Source organism: Phoxinus phoxinus, assembly GCF_949152265.1.
Source record: "Phoxinus phoxinus genome assembly, chromosome: 6".
In the NCBI taxonomy this organism is placed as follows: domain Eukaryota; kingdom Metazoa; phylum Chordata; class Actinopteri; order Cypriniformes; family Leuciscidae; genus Phoxinus; species Phoxinus phoxinus.
This window is the reverse complement of record NC_136881.1, coordinates 44,080,753-44,095,752: the sequence shown is the minus strand read 5'-3', so window position 1 is coordinate 44,095,752 and position 15,000 is coordinate 44,080,753. Positions and strand designations below refer to the sequence as shown.

At 40.8% G+C, this 15,000-nt stretch overlaps 2 protein-coding genes across 4 annotated transcripts in view; both read left to right on the top strand.

The window, feature by feature from the left end:
* mslnb (mesothelin b) overlaps positions 1–15,000 on the top strand; it is a gene marked incomplete at its 5' end in the record, with an annotated part of 567,774 nt that overhangs the window by 479,064 nt on the left and 73,710 nt on the right. The window lies entirely within an intron of this gene.
* col5a3b (collagen, type V, alpha 3b) overlaps positions 1–15,000 on the top strand; it is a 58,865-nt gene that overhangs the window by 11,583 nt on the left and 32,282 nt on the right. For 2 of the 3 annotated variants that reach the window (XM_079617241.1, XM_079617239.1), the window contains 5 exons: positions 5,081–5,251; positions 6,603–6,816; positions 10,244–10,406; positions 11,921–12,043; positions 12,486–12,599. In XM_079617241.1, coding sequence (XP_079473367.1) covers positions 5,128–5,251; positions 6,603–6,816; positions 10,244–10,406; positions 11,921–12,043; positions 12,486–12,599 — 738 coding nt within the window. In that variant the 5' untranslated portion in view covers positions 5,081–5,127. The remainder of the gene's footprint in view (positions 1–5,080; positions 5,252–6,602; positions 6,817–10,243; positions 10,407–11,920; positions 12,044–12,485; positions 12,600–15,000) is intronic. The other variant, XM_079617240.1, reaches the window with a different exon arrangement.

Here is a 15,000-nt window from a genome sequence, read left to right as displayed (position 1 = left end):
AGTCCCCTGAGGCTCTCGGAGCAGGACAATAGTGCTTGGATCCTCAGAAGCGCAGCGTTCAGAGCTCAGCTGAAGTCACTCAGGCCCGTCAGGCGGGAATTAACGAACTGAGAGACTTTCAGAGAGAAACAAGAGCGCAGGGCTTTTCCACACATTCCCAACACGTCTGAAGCTGTCCGGCGTTCCAGTGGATAAACGCTTTCTGCTGTTCCGTGTGCAGGCATCTGAGGTGACGTGAGCCAGAGCAACCCCGCTGAACACACGCACGCTACATCTGTCTCTGAAGCCGCGTCTGAATGAGCCTTCGGCCGAGTGATGATGTCATGGGTGATGTCATAATCAGAATCATAACGTGACCCGTCACTCTTATAGAAGACGTGACGTATTAACTTTCTGATAGTGCGGTTTCTGCATCCAAGCTTCTGCTGTGTTTCAAATGCTTTTTATTAGCACTGTTCATTTACAGTACACCTTGATGCTAATCGTTTAAAGCTGACATATTATGCGCCTTTTCACAAGATGTAATATAAATCTGTGGTGTCCTCAGAATGTGTGTGTGAAATGTCAGCTAATAATACCCCCAGATCATTTATTATATCTCGTCAAATTTCCCCCTTTTTGGGTGTGAGCAAAAACGTGCCGTTTTTGTGTGTGTCTCTTTAAATGCAGATGAGCTTTAGCTCCGCCTCCGTTCAGAAGAGGGCGGAGCTTCAGAAACTCCGGCAATAACAGAACTGGCCAATCTCACTCATCCAGAATCCCAGAGTGACCAGTAGCGAGTGCAGGAGAGACTCAGGAAGAGTTTCTGGATGTTAGCGGAGACATTTGTGTAGTTGTTGTGGAGTTACACTGATCATCTCATCATCATGTTGAACTCTTACACACGTGTCCACAGTTCCTGAGGGGTTTATAAGACAGCGCTGACATGTTCTGGTCACTAGTGTCCAGTGTTCAGTCTGTGCTCGACCACAGAACAGTTTCAGCCTTTATTTCTTCAGTGGAACACAAAAGCAGATATTATGATAAATGTTTTGTCCACACAATGGAAGTCAATGGGGTCCAATGTTATCTGGTTCCCAAAGTTCTTTAAATAACATATTATTTTATGTTCCATAGATGAAAAAGCATGAGGATGAGTGATACATTTTAACTTTAGTTTTATTTACCGTACTGAACGATTAAACCTCCTAAACCCTTAAAGTCCCGCTGTAATCAATAATTGTATCTCTTAAAACTCATCTTTGATCACCAAAATTACAAATTTAAACATATTTTCCTTGAAAATAATTCAACATGGCTTAAAATATTTTGAATGTAACTCGACACCCTTGCCTCGTTTAGTATGTGCGGCTCTATACATATGCAAATGAGCCCCGCCTCCACTCACTCACTCACTCAGAGATCCGCTGGTTGACGATCACACGTTGATCTGATTGGTCAAGGTAGTGTGTGACGTCAGAAACACCAGCGATTTCAAGCCGTGTTTTTGAGACTGTCTTTGGTTCACTGCAGTTTTAAGCAGAAAATACTCAGCAATGCTGTCCACTTATGAACTTACACATGGTGTGTGTTAAAGCAGATTAATAACACCACATACACACATAAACTACATTACAAGCTGGATTTTCTCCACAGGGGGACTTTAAAAACCAATCAGAAACGCCGTAAGTTCAGTAAAGAGTCCTCTTGTTATCGAGACTGTGAGTTGTTCTTCCAGAGAATAGTTGTTGATGGTTTCATGAGGTTCTTCAGATCAGTATTGTGGCTTCTGGGCTCTTGTTGAGCATCAAGTATTCAGACGGCTGTTGATTTGACGGTGTGCAGCACAAGCTTTGGCATGTTCATCGGGAGATCCTCAGGATGTGCTTCTGGTCGTCGTGTCAGCCGATGGTCTGTAGTTCTCCGTGTGAGCCGAGGTGAGATGTGACTGAAAGATAAGCTTTAATCTGGACTCCCCTCACCTCTGAGCGCCTGCCGTTTCCGGGGATCTCGACCTCTTGTAGGTCTTCGAAGATCAGATGGAAAGCGTTGAGCCCTCTTTAGCCTTTCGTGCCGAGTTCACCCAAAGAAGAAAATCTGCTTTTGCTGTTAAACTGTAGTCTGAATGCAAGACCACTGGCTGAATTTGGAAACTCAAACTGAAACTATAGAGGCTTTCGCACTAGGTAGTGAGTTTCTCTGAGAACTAATGTTCCCCTATGGCCGCTCACTCGGGGTGACCTAAGCCACGCTTGTTGGTGTAACTTTTATTTGGTAGAACGCCAGAGTCTGAGCTCACAGTTCATTCGTTTACCATTTGCTGTATGGTTGATGTCCAGTGTCGCTCAGTCCCCTCAAAGTTGCTTTTCTCTTTAAAGGTACAATATGTAAGAATTTTGTAATAAAATATCCAAAAGTCACTTGCACGCTGTGGTATATTCCCTGCAGTTGTGTACTTACAATATCCCAAAAGTCTCCAAAGACTTTTTATTTCAGAGAAATTCCAATTTTAAATAATGGCCCGTCCCGGGAAAAAAATTTCGCCTGTCAATGACGCAATATCCGCACTATCCTCGGTTTCCGCTCGTACTGCCGTAGCCTGCGTAGTGCGTAACGTTTAGCGGCGCGCTGTTCTTATTTCATTTAAACATTACGGAACATGGCAAGCAGACTTTAGGACAAAAAAGGAGAAATAAAATGAGGCTCAATATCAGCGTGGTGTTTTCGAGATGCCGAGAGCTAGCGTGGACTCGACAGACTAACTTGGACTCGACAGAGCTTCACGAGTCACGACTTGACAGCGACACCGCTCTTGAACACTCTTTATTAGACAGGTGAGCAAATGTACATAAAACAAATCAGTGTTATATAGCTTAACATGATGAAATGTTAGAATATGATCAGTATGTTATTCTAATGTTGATCTAGCTCACTAGTAAGCTGCTAGTTTCATATAGCAAACAAACTAACACATAGAATAACATTATAACTCAACACATGCTGTTTAGTGTGATAGTGTAACGTTAGAGCGAGTGACAGCGCTGCGTTTCCTCACAAGTTTAATCCGTCTAATAAACTGTCCTGTGCGAGTAGTAATACAGCACTTGCCGGTAGTTCGGTCGAATTAAATATCCTTTTTCCTTTATATCCGCGGGACTCGCGTGTGATATCCGTCTATTATTAGCAATCGCGACAGCTTCATACCACTGTAATGTTAAAAACATCAATGTTTTCACTCATCCATTAACATTATTAGATCCATCAGCTCGACAGCAAGTCCCAGCATTCAGCTCGTCACTGCGTCATCAACCTACGCCTGTGCTACTATAAGAGGTTAGCGCCTCTTAGCGGCAGAAAAAAAATTACATATTGTAGCTTTAACGTAAAAGCTGAAAGGTCCATCTATCATTATGTGACTGTTAGTTTTTCCAGAACATTCTGAAACAAGATGTTAGAGGCACGTCCAACTAAAACATGAACACACAACATATCTTCCATGATAAATAATGTTTTCGTGCTAACGTTTTGATATTCCAGATACCTCTGAATAAAGGCAAATACTATACTGAAAGAATGTCCAGAACTTTCTCTGCTAGTTTTGACTGCATCCACAATGATCATGAGAATCACAGTATCTCAAACTGTGAACGGATTTGGAGTCGCAAACTAACTCTTACCATTAATGCCATATTAATATGTCAGATATATAAGGGGTGTCCGCACCGGAGGATCCTTTTCATAGTTCCTAGAACTATTGGTGGAAGTGCCCGGCGTGTTAACCAGTAATGTTAATATAGTGTTCATTCAGAGTTATCTGGTCTTTAATAATGTTCTCAAAACGTTAGCATGAAAACATTGTTTATCTTGGCAGATATGTTGTGTGTTAATGGAAGATTTTTATGAAACGTTTTAGTTGGACATTCCTCTAGCATCTTGTGTTAAACTAGTTATTTTAAATCTAGTTGATCATTAGCAAACGCTGTAAGCACATGTTTCTGTTAGCAATGGTATACTGTGTCAGATTCACCACGTTTGGCTTACGGTTGTAGCTCGTAAGTGTTCTGTCCTCATCCGTTCACCCGCGAGCCGTTAGAAACGAAGAATCTTCTGAAGAATCTCCTCGTAAATTTTTGTTTGCTGTTGCCGACTGTCAAACTCCAGGAAACGCTGAAGGTCTTCGGTCTTATTGAGTGTAGAAGTGGGGAATAACCGTGACTCTGAAAGTGCCTAAACAGAGAGAGTCTGAAACTGAGTCAGGAAAGAAAGTGAAAGGTCAAAGGTAAAGGTCATCGGGGTCACAGGAGTTTACAGACACTGTTAATAATGCTGCAAACACACCTGTCTTACAAGGAGTGTGTGTGTGTGTGTGTGTGTGTGTGTGTGTGTGTGTGTGTGTGTGTGTGTGTGTGTGTGTGTGTGTGTGTGTGTGTGTGTGTGTGTGTGTGTGTGTGTGTCTGTGAAGCCCTTCATAAAAACACAAATGTAAAATGTCTGAGAGTCTGGACTGCATTTCTTAATTCAACTTTGTACCGTCATTCACATCTGGCTCCCAGACACACACTCTCTCTCACACACACACACACACACACACACACACACACACACACACACACACACACACACACACACACACACACACACTCCCCTGCAGCTGCTGTTGTGTCTTTGATCTATAAGTTGTTGTGAAAGTCTTTCCAAATGAGTTTTTCTGCTGAGAGATGAGAGATGTTTCTCTGTGTGTGTTAAAGACAAGCTAGTCATGCTGATAACTTTGATGAGAAGAGTGTGTGTGTGTGTGTGTGTGTGTGTGTGTGTGTGTGTGTGTGTGTGTGTGTGTGTGTGTGTGTGTGTGTGTGTGTGTGTGTGTGTGTGTGTGTGTGTGTGTGTGTGTGTGTGCGCGTGTGTTCTGTAGATGCAGGTATTACACATGTGAGGAGACACATGACCAGTCCAGACCTGCATGTAGATACCTACACACACACACACACACAGTCGCGATCGGCTTTCCCCTGCTGTCAGTCATCAGTGTCAGTGTGTTGAGACAGACAGATGTGAGGCTGTTCATGAGACTTTATTAAAGTAACTGAAGTGTTTTCTCTAGCAGCCGAACCCATCGATGTGCTGAAGATCCTGGAGCTGTCGGACTCCATGGAGGGCGTGTCCCTGGAGGCGGGGCTTTGCACCAGTAGGCGGGGCTCCGAGGAGGTGGACCTCGCTTATAAGATTGAGAAGAAAATCCAAGTCAGTGTTCCGACCAATCAGCTTTTCCCAGGTATGTAACACACACACACACACACACACACACACACACACACACACACAATACAGTGCTATGCATAAGTTTAGACACCCATGCTAAAGTTGACTAAAAAGAGGAATAAAAAATCATCTTTTGGAAATTGAACTTAATGCCTTAATTTAAAAAAATAGGAAAAATCCAACCTTTAAGGACACCAATTTTCTTTGTGAATGAATAATGTATCGTAAATAAATAAATGTTCTTCCTTAAAATACAGGGTGCATAAATACAGGAGGCAGGCAGATTTTTATTTTTAAAGGCCAGTTACTATATGGATCCAGGATACTATACATCCTGATAAAGTTCCCTTGGCCTTTGGAATTAAAATAGCCCCACATCATCACATACCATTCACCATACCTGGAGATTGGCATGGTTTTATTTCAGTTAGCCTAACAGCTGGTTTGATTTGCATTGAGAGATGATCTTATGAAAAGTACTCCATGCCAATCTCCAGGTATGGTGAAGGGTGTGTGATGATGTGGGGATATTTTAATTCCAGAGGCCAAGGGAACTTTATCAGGATGCAGAGTATCCTGGATCCATGAAGTAACTGGCCTTTAAAAATATAAATCTGCCTGCCTCTATGGGAATTTAACATAGGGGTGTCCAAACTTATGCACCCTGTATTTTAAGGAAGAACATTTATTTATTTACGATACATTATTCATTCACAAAGAAAATTGGTGTCCTTAAAGGTTGGATTTTTCCTATTTTTTTAAATTAAGGCATTAAGTTCAATTTCCAAAAGATGATTTTTTATTCCTCTTTTTAGTCAACTTTAGCATGGGTGTCTAAACTTATGCATAGCACTGTATACTGTATATATGTATATATAGTTATACATAATGTTTACAAATGAGGATGTCCCTGTGTCCCCAAAAAGAAGGTTTTGACTAATTCAATTGGGATCAATAAGATTATAAAAAAAAATCACAGATATGAACACTTTTATTAATCAAGGACACATCAAATTGATCAAAAGTGACAGTAAAGACATTTATAATATTCTATTTCAAATAAATGCTGTTCTTTAGTGCTTTCTTTTCATCAAAGAATCCTGAAAAATAAAATGGATCACAGTTTTAACTGAAATTTTAACTGTTTTCAACATTGATAATAATCATAAATGTGTCTTGAGCATCAGATCATCATATTATACTGATTTCTGAAGGATCATGTGACACTGAAGACTGGAGTAATGATGCTGAAAGTTCAGCTTTGATCACAGGAATAAAGTACACGTCACTATATATTCACATAGAAAACAGCTGCTTTACATTGTCATAATATTTCTCTGTATTTGTGATATCTGTGTGTTCAGACTCGGGGTTCCCGGAGGATTTCTCTGTTCTGGTGACGGTTCGGGCTCGCCGTGGCGCGCAGTGTTTCCTGCTGTCGGTGTATGACAGTGAGGGAGTGCAGCAGCTCGGACTGGAGCTCGGACGCTCACCCGTCTTCCTCTACGAGGACCAGAACGGACAGCCCACGCCGGACCTCTACCCCACATTCAAGAAGGTCAACCTGGCGGACGGCAAGTGAGTGACATCACCGCTGACATCATTGTGCATCACCACAAGCTCATCCTGAGGTCACATGACCAGCTGGATCTCAGCAGCTCCTCTGTCATCAAACACTTTGAGTAGCTGAATAAATTCAATCACACCTGAAAAACGTAATATCTTCAGTCATTTTGATTCTTCTCCATTATTTTGTGGAATACACCTGTTGGGTGCTTTCATCGATTACCCGTTAAGGTAACCGTAGCTTTTAGCCAGAAGCAGATATCATCAGGTGGTACCCAATCTTCCTTGAGTGTTTCGACCCTTAACCACAACACTGTGCAGTTGGTGGGTCGGCAGTGTGGTCAAATCACTGCCCATCTGCTCCTGGCTTCCTGCGGTTCTCTGCTCTCTTACTCCACATCCAGCATGAAGCTTGTTCAGCCTCCTCTCCCATCCTACGAGTAGCGCAACCTATTTCCACAGGGAAAAGCCATGTCTTCCATCCCTTGTCTTTGCACTCTTGGATTAAAGGCTGATATTTCAAGGCCTTCCTCACAGTCCTCCTGTCATGGACACGGTCAGCTCGATTAGGATGATTTTACGGTCTTTGGCGAACCACAGGACGATGTCTGGGCGAAGAGCTGTGTGGACCAACTGTAGCCTCTTTCCGACGTCGACTCTCATATCCCTCGGATTCAGGATTTTGCTCTGGCTGCGAAGGGTATGGCTCCCTCCTTGATGAAGGTGATGGTTTTCCTCTCGTCTGTGCCACCTGGTCTCTTCTTCCACCTCTCTCGATTAAGTGTGTCTGCGAGGGACAGGAGTACCTTGTCATGGCACCACCTATAGCGACCTTGGGTTAAAGATGTTTTGCACCCTGACAATATGTGTGCCAGTGTCCCCTCCTGACCACAGAGCTTGCAGCACCAATGTGTGCCAGTGAAACGGTGAAGAAAGGGTGTCAATACGTGTAGAAGCTCGCCGGTTCGCCCGCCAGCTTCGCCGCCTGCTTCTCCTGAGTCTCTGTCCGACGGACAACGGCCGCAGCGTGCCACCGCCTCCGTTATTGACGACGAAGAGGCTGCGTCTGTGGGAGATGATTGCTGCTCTATCCTGGCGTCAGGCAGTGAAGGATGGGCAAGCTCTGCGGACCTTCCCCTCCCTGTCCGTGTGCCGCATCGACGTTCCCATGAGAGTAAAAGCTACCCCAATTCTCATTTTGATCAAGGGGTAGTGCATTTTTGTTTCCTCGATCAAAACGAGAATTGGGATAGCCCTTACTCTCATGTGAACGTGCAAAACTAAGAGGAAGGGGAAGGGGAAGGGGTAAGACAGAGAATTAGGATTCAGCCTTGCTCTGGTGTATCTTGAGCCCTCTGATGTTTTTGTTAACCAATGGCATCTTGTCGTGAGATCCTGTCCAGTCAAAGTTGTTTGCTTCAGCTTTCTCGTATTCGTATCTCCTGTCCTAGCCGTTACCAGTGTGACTGTCCCGCTGAGTCTCTCATATTGCTTATCTTGATCATTCGTAGCTTGAGTGCTGCACAGAAGGTTACTAGCCTGATGTACCCGCGCCAGTCTTTCCTGGAGGTCAGCTGTCTCTCCAGCGTCACCAGTCTTTCTCTGTGGTCACTCAGTCTTTCCTGGAGGTCAGCTGTCTCTCCAGCGTCACCAGTCTTTCTCTGTGGTCACCCAGTCTTTCCTGGAGGTCAGCTGTCTCTCCAGCGTCACCAGTCTTTCTCTGTGGTCACCCAGTCTTTCCTGGAGGTCAGCTGTCTCTCCAGCGTCACCAGTCTTTCTCTGTGGTCACTCAGTCTTTCCTGGAGGTCAGCTGTCTCTCCAGCGTCACCAGTCTTTCTCTGTGGTCACCCAGTATTTCCTGGAGGTCAGCTGTCTCTCCAGCGTCACCAGTCTTTCTCTGTGGTCACCCAGTCTTTCCTGGAGGTCAGCTGTCTCTCCAGCGTCACCAGTCTTTCTCTGTGGTCACCCAGTATTTCCTGGAGGTCAGCTGTCTCTCCAGCGTCACCAGTCTTTCTCTGTGGTCACCCAGTCTTTCCTGGAGGTCAGCTGTCTCTCCAGCGTCACCAGTCTTTCTCTGTGGTCACCCAGTCTTTCCTGGAGGTCAGCTGTCTCTCCAGCGTCACCAGTCTTTCTCTGTGGTCACCCAGTCTTTCCTGGAGGTCAGCTGTCTCTCCAGCGTCACCAGTCTTTCTCTGTGGTCACCCAGTCTTTCCTGGATGCCACTGGTGAACCAGACTTTACATTGTGGAATACACTTGTTGGGTGCTTTCATTTCGATTACCCCTTAAATGCATCTCACCCCTATTTTAACACATTTACATTGGCTACCGAATTGAACCTAATACAGAATTGAGTACAAGGTTTTAACTTTTGTATTTAAAGCCTTACACGATCTGGCTCCAGTTTATATCTCAGACCTTATTTGTCCATACTCTCCCCGAAGATCTCTTAGATCATCCTCTGACAAACTATTAACCATCCCACTGTCTCGCTTGAAATCTAAATGTGACAGAGCCTTTTCCGTATTTGGTCCTAAAATTTGGAATTTGTTACCTCAATTTGTTAGGTTATCTTCTTCCTTACATGCATTTTAGTCTTAGTTAGTAAAATTTTTATACTGTGTATTTTTGTACGACTGGTATTTTATTGTGTTTTTGTGAAGCACCTTGTTCAGCAGTTGCTAACCTCACCTTGTTTTAAGGTGCTGTATAAATAAAAGTGACCTTGACCTTAAGGTAACCTTAGCTTTCTGCCAGATGTCATCAGGTGGTACCCAGTAAATTTATCTTGATTTAAGATTTATTTAAATATTTGTGCTGGAAAGCAAGGCAATAAAGACATCTTCTTTTTTGCAGTGAATCTGAATCTACTGCTAGTTAGAACAAGACACAATGTAGATAGTTTTGTAATTGGAAGTTATATGTAAGTAATGTGAATATTCATAATTATTTGACTTTTTTTCTTTTGTGAATCACAAAAGAGGAATTTTTTAAGAATATCTGATCCATTCTTTGCCATATAATGAAATGGCAACTTCAAAATGCCAATAAAGCATCATAAAGGTGGTAAATATGACTCTTCTGAATTCATTGATGCTTTGTGTGGAACAAACTCAAACTAGCATCTGTGAACATCTGTCAAGTCGAGTCTGCTTTATTTCGACAGTGCTTTATACAATAACATATTGATTGAAAGCAGCTTCACGGTAATAAACAGTGTTAATGTAGTAAAATTCATCAGATATTACATTTCAATTTCAGCTGTAAAGCAGCTCTAAGAAGACAATAGTCATCGTTCAGATCAGTTGAGTTCAGAAAATAACTCGTGTGTTTCCCAGAAGAAAGAAAGTCTTGCATGTCTGAACGAGGTGAGCGCGTAAATGATGAGAGGAGGATCATAAGTTGTTGTATGGAGATGTGAGATGAACTGTGACCTACAGGTGGCACCGAGTGGCCTACAGCGTGGAGGGTCAGAAGGTCACGCTGTACCTGGACTGTCAGAAGGTCGCGACCCTTGACCTCCCTCGAGGGCCGGAGCCCAGGGTCAGCACAGAGGGAGTGACGGTGTTCGGGACGAGGCTTCTGGATGAAGAAGTGTTTGAGGTGAGGATTGATTACAGACGGGGTCAGTGAGGTCACATGATCACACGTCACACATGAAGAGCCAGTCTGTCTGTTATATACACACCACTGGGCAATAGTCCGAAAGAGTTTCTGAAAGAGTCTCTTCTGCTCAAAGCTGCCTTCATTTGATCAAAAATACAGTGAAATATTATTATAATGTAAAGCAGCTGTGAATATACAGTGAAGTGTAATTTATTCCTGTGATCAAAGCTGAATTTCATCATCATTACTCCAGTCTTCAGTGTAATATGATGATCTGATGCTCAAGAAGCATTTATGATTATTATCATCTATTAATATTTCTGTGGAAACTGTGATACATTTAATTTTTTAGGATTATTTGATGAATAGAAAGTTTAAAAGAACAGCATTTATTTGAAATAGAATCTTTAGTAACATTATTAATGTCTTTACTGTCACTTCGATGAATAAAAGTGTTAGTTTCTAAACGTTAGTGTATTTATATTTATATATTTGTGTGTTTATTAACAATTTTCACATAATTCCCATTTTTACACTTTTTTCTGGATTGAAAGCATTCACTAGTTTTGTAATAGCAAACTGTAAAACATTAAAAAAAGGTATTTTAACACACATAAAAGTTCCTATGTTTATTGTTGAGTGATGCTGCATGAAAGTAAAGACATTAAAACGGTGTTAAATTGAGTTATATATAATAATAGGCCTGTTATGTTAGAGTTATTTTGTGTTGCGGATCAAATTGACCCTCGTTTCTTTCAAATATATATAAATATAAATCCTGTACTGTAGCTTAGACACTCAGACACTTAAAACATATGAAATATGAGAAATTATGAACTCCTATTGAGTTAAAAAAAAAGTCTTACCATTTGTGTTAGGGGTCAGTTTGACACAATAAAAAGTATAAAAGTGTAAGTTTAGTATCTAACATTATTAGTAATGAGTGTAAATATCCTCTGCTTCTCACACTCTTGTGAGGATACAATGGGTCATGACATCCAAAAACTAACAACCAAAAACATACTTTCACAGACTTTTGTGTCTTAAATTTCATAAGTTCTTGTGTATTTTATATTTTAGTCTTTGAAAGGATTTATGTTTTACTGCCTGGTTTTTAAAGGGTTGATTTCGCATGGAAACTAAACACCATCCGTGTAACCAGCCTCTCCAAAACACATTTATGTATTGAAATTTTGCATGCATGTTCTTGACTCTCAAAGTTTATTCATTGTTTTAAACAGTAAACATCAAGTGTAGGTCAGATCAAAGAGACCTAATATGAGGGTTAATCTGTCTGTGTGTGTGTGTGTGTGTGTGTGTGTGTGTGTGTGTGTGTGTGTGTGTGTGTGTGTGTGTGTGTGTGTGTGTGTGTGTGTGTGTGTGTGTGTGTGTGTGTGTGTGCGTCTGCGTGTGTGTGTGTGTGTGTGTGTGTGTGTGTGTGTGTGTGTGTGTGTGTGTGTGTGTGTGTGTGTGTGCGTGCGTGTGTGCGTGTGTGTGTGTGTGTGTTTCAGGGTGAGATCCAGCAGCTGTTAATCTCTCCAGACCCCAGAGCTGCTGCTGATTACTGCCACACCCACATTCCTGACTGTGACTCCGCCCTCCTGTACAACAGCCTATCCCTGGACCCCGTGGAGGTAGCCCCGCCCACAGCAGTGTTTCTGCATAGATAATGAAGGAAGCTCTGTCACTGATGCTCTCTGCTCGTTGGCTGGGTTTGGAGAGCAGTGTTGAACATGTTGTCAGGGACTGGAGCCAGTGTTTATATTATACACCCTAAAGCTACTGTACGTCTGATTTACAACTCATAAATAACTCATAAAGCGTTATAAAGACGAGCTACGAGAGTGTTAATCGCTGGTATTTGCATTTGTTGAAGCATTAACCCACATCATTTCTGCTTATTTTTTAAATATCATAAAGTAAAAAGTAAAAAAAAAAGTGAACTTAAAAAAAGTTACAGAATTTTACGTTTATTGTTATTAAAAATGTAAAAAAAAATGTATTGCACTCTATCATGACAGTTTTGTGTTGTTGATAAGGTGTGTTTCTATGGTGTCTGTTGTCATGGTGACGCAGGTCAAGAGGCCGCCGAAGAAGCCAATCGAAGAAGAGTTTGACGATGACCTTTACAATGACCTTTACAATGACCTGTCTGAATCAACAGCAGGAGACAATGCCACCGAGTACGAGGTGTGTGAGTGTGTGTGTGAGTGTGAGTGTGAGTGTGTGTGTGTGTGTGTGTGTGTGTGTGTGTGTGTGTGTGTGTGTGTGTGTGCGTGTGCGCGTGAGCGTGTTATAGTACTTCACTACTTGAGGTCTGGTAAAACCACCATACTTTTACAACGGTAAGTTACATTTACTTGGTTAGGATTACTTTTTACTCCATTACAATTTCATGTAGACTTAAAAGTTTGAGTTATGTACAGTATATCATCAGGACTTTGCTCACTGATTAAACAAATATAAATTATGGGACTAACAACAAGCCAGTCAGTCATGCTCTCATAAGTTTATTTAAAAGGTTAAATAAAAGTTTTAAGTTTAAATATAGTTTAAACAGCCAAAAAAATTTAAAAATTTTCTTGTGAAAAAATCCATTTAGAAGTGAAAAAAATAATGGTTTAATTTCTTTACTTTTAAATACTTACAAATGTACCATACATAACTACATTTAAACTGTAGTTATACTTCCTCTCTTTAGTTATCACTGTAGTAATACTTCCTCTCTTTAGTTATCACTGTAGTTATACTTCCTCTCTTTAGTTATCACTGTAGTCATACTTCCTCTCTTTAGTTATCACTGTAGTCATACTTCCTCTCTTTAGTTATCACTGTAGTCATACTTCCTCTCTTTAGTTATCACTGTAGTCATACTTCCTCTCTTTAGTTATCACTGTAGTTATACTTCCTGTCTTTAGTTATCACTGTAGTCATACTTCCTCTCTTTAGTTATCACTGTAGTCATACTTCCTCTCTTTAGTTATCACTGTAGTCATACTTCCTCTCTTTAGTTATCACTGTAGTCATACTTCCTGTCTTTAGTTATCACTGTAGTTATACTTCCTCTCTTTAGTTATCACTGTAGTCATACTTCCTCTCTTTAGTTATCACTGTAGTCATACTTCCTCTCTTTAGTTATCACTGTAGTTATACTTCATCTCTTTAGTTATCACTGTAGTCATATTTCCTCTCTTTAGTTATCACTGTAGTCATACTTCCTCTCTTTAGTTATCACTGTAGTCATACTTCCTCTCTTTAGTTATCACTGTAGTTATACTTCCTGTCTTTAGTTATCACTGTAGTCATACTTCCTCTCTTTAGTTATCACTGTAGTTATACTTCCTGTCTTTAGTTATCACTGTAGTAATACTTCCTCTCTTTAGTTATCACTGTAGTTATACTTCCTCTCTTTAGTTATCACTGTAGTCATACTTCCTCTCTTTAGTTATCACTGTAGTTATACTTCCTCTCTTTAGTTATCACTGTAGTTATACTTCCTGTCTTTAGTTATCACTGTAGTTATACTTCCTCTCTTTAGTTATCACTGTAGTCATACTTCCTCTCTTTAGTTATCACTGTAGTTATACTTCCTCTCTTTAGTTATCACTGTAGTCATACTTCCTCTCTTTAGTTATCACTGTAGTCATACTTCCTCTCTTTAGTTATCACTGTAGTTATACTTCCTCTCTTTAGTTATCACTGTAGTCATACTTCCTCTCTTTAGTTATCACTGTAGTCATACTTCCTGTCTTTAGTTATCACTGTAGTTATACTTCCTCTCTTTAGTTATCACTGTAGTTATACTTCCTCTCTTTAGTTATCACTGTAGTTATACTTCCTGTCTTTAGTTATCACTGTAGTCATACTTCCTCTCTTTAGTTATCACTGTAGTCATACTTCCTGTCTTTAGTTATCACTGTAGTTATACTTCCTCTCTTTAGTTATCACTGTAGTAATACTTCCTCTCTTTAGTTATCACTGTAGTTATACTTCCTCTCTTTAGTTATCACTGTAGTTATACTTCCTGTCTTTAGTTATCACTGTAGTTATACTTCCTCTCTTTAGTTATCACTGTAGTCATACTTCCTCTCTTTAGTTATCACTGTAGTTATACTTCCTCTCTTTAGTTATTACTGTAGTTATACTTCCTCTCTTTAGTTATCACTGTAGTCATACTTCCTCTCTTTAGTTATCACTGTAGTCATACTTCCTCTCTTTAGTTATCACTGTAGCCATACTTCCTCTCTTTAGTTATCACTGTAGTTATACTTCCTCTCTTTAGTTATCACTGTAGTCATACTTCCTCTCTTTAGTTATCACTGTAGTTATACTTCCTCTCTTTAGTTATCACTGTAGTCATACTTCCTCTCTTTAGTTATCACTGTAGTTATACTTCCTCTCTTTAGTTATCACTGTAGTCATACTTCCTCTCTTTAGTTATCACTGTAGTCATACTTCCTCTCTTTAGTTATCACTGTAGTCATACTTCCTCTCTTTAGTTATCACTGTAGTTATACTTCCTCTCTTTAGTTATCACTGTAGTCATACTTCCTCTCTTTAGTTATCACTGTAGTTATACTTCCTCTCTTTA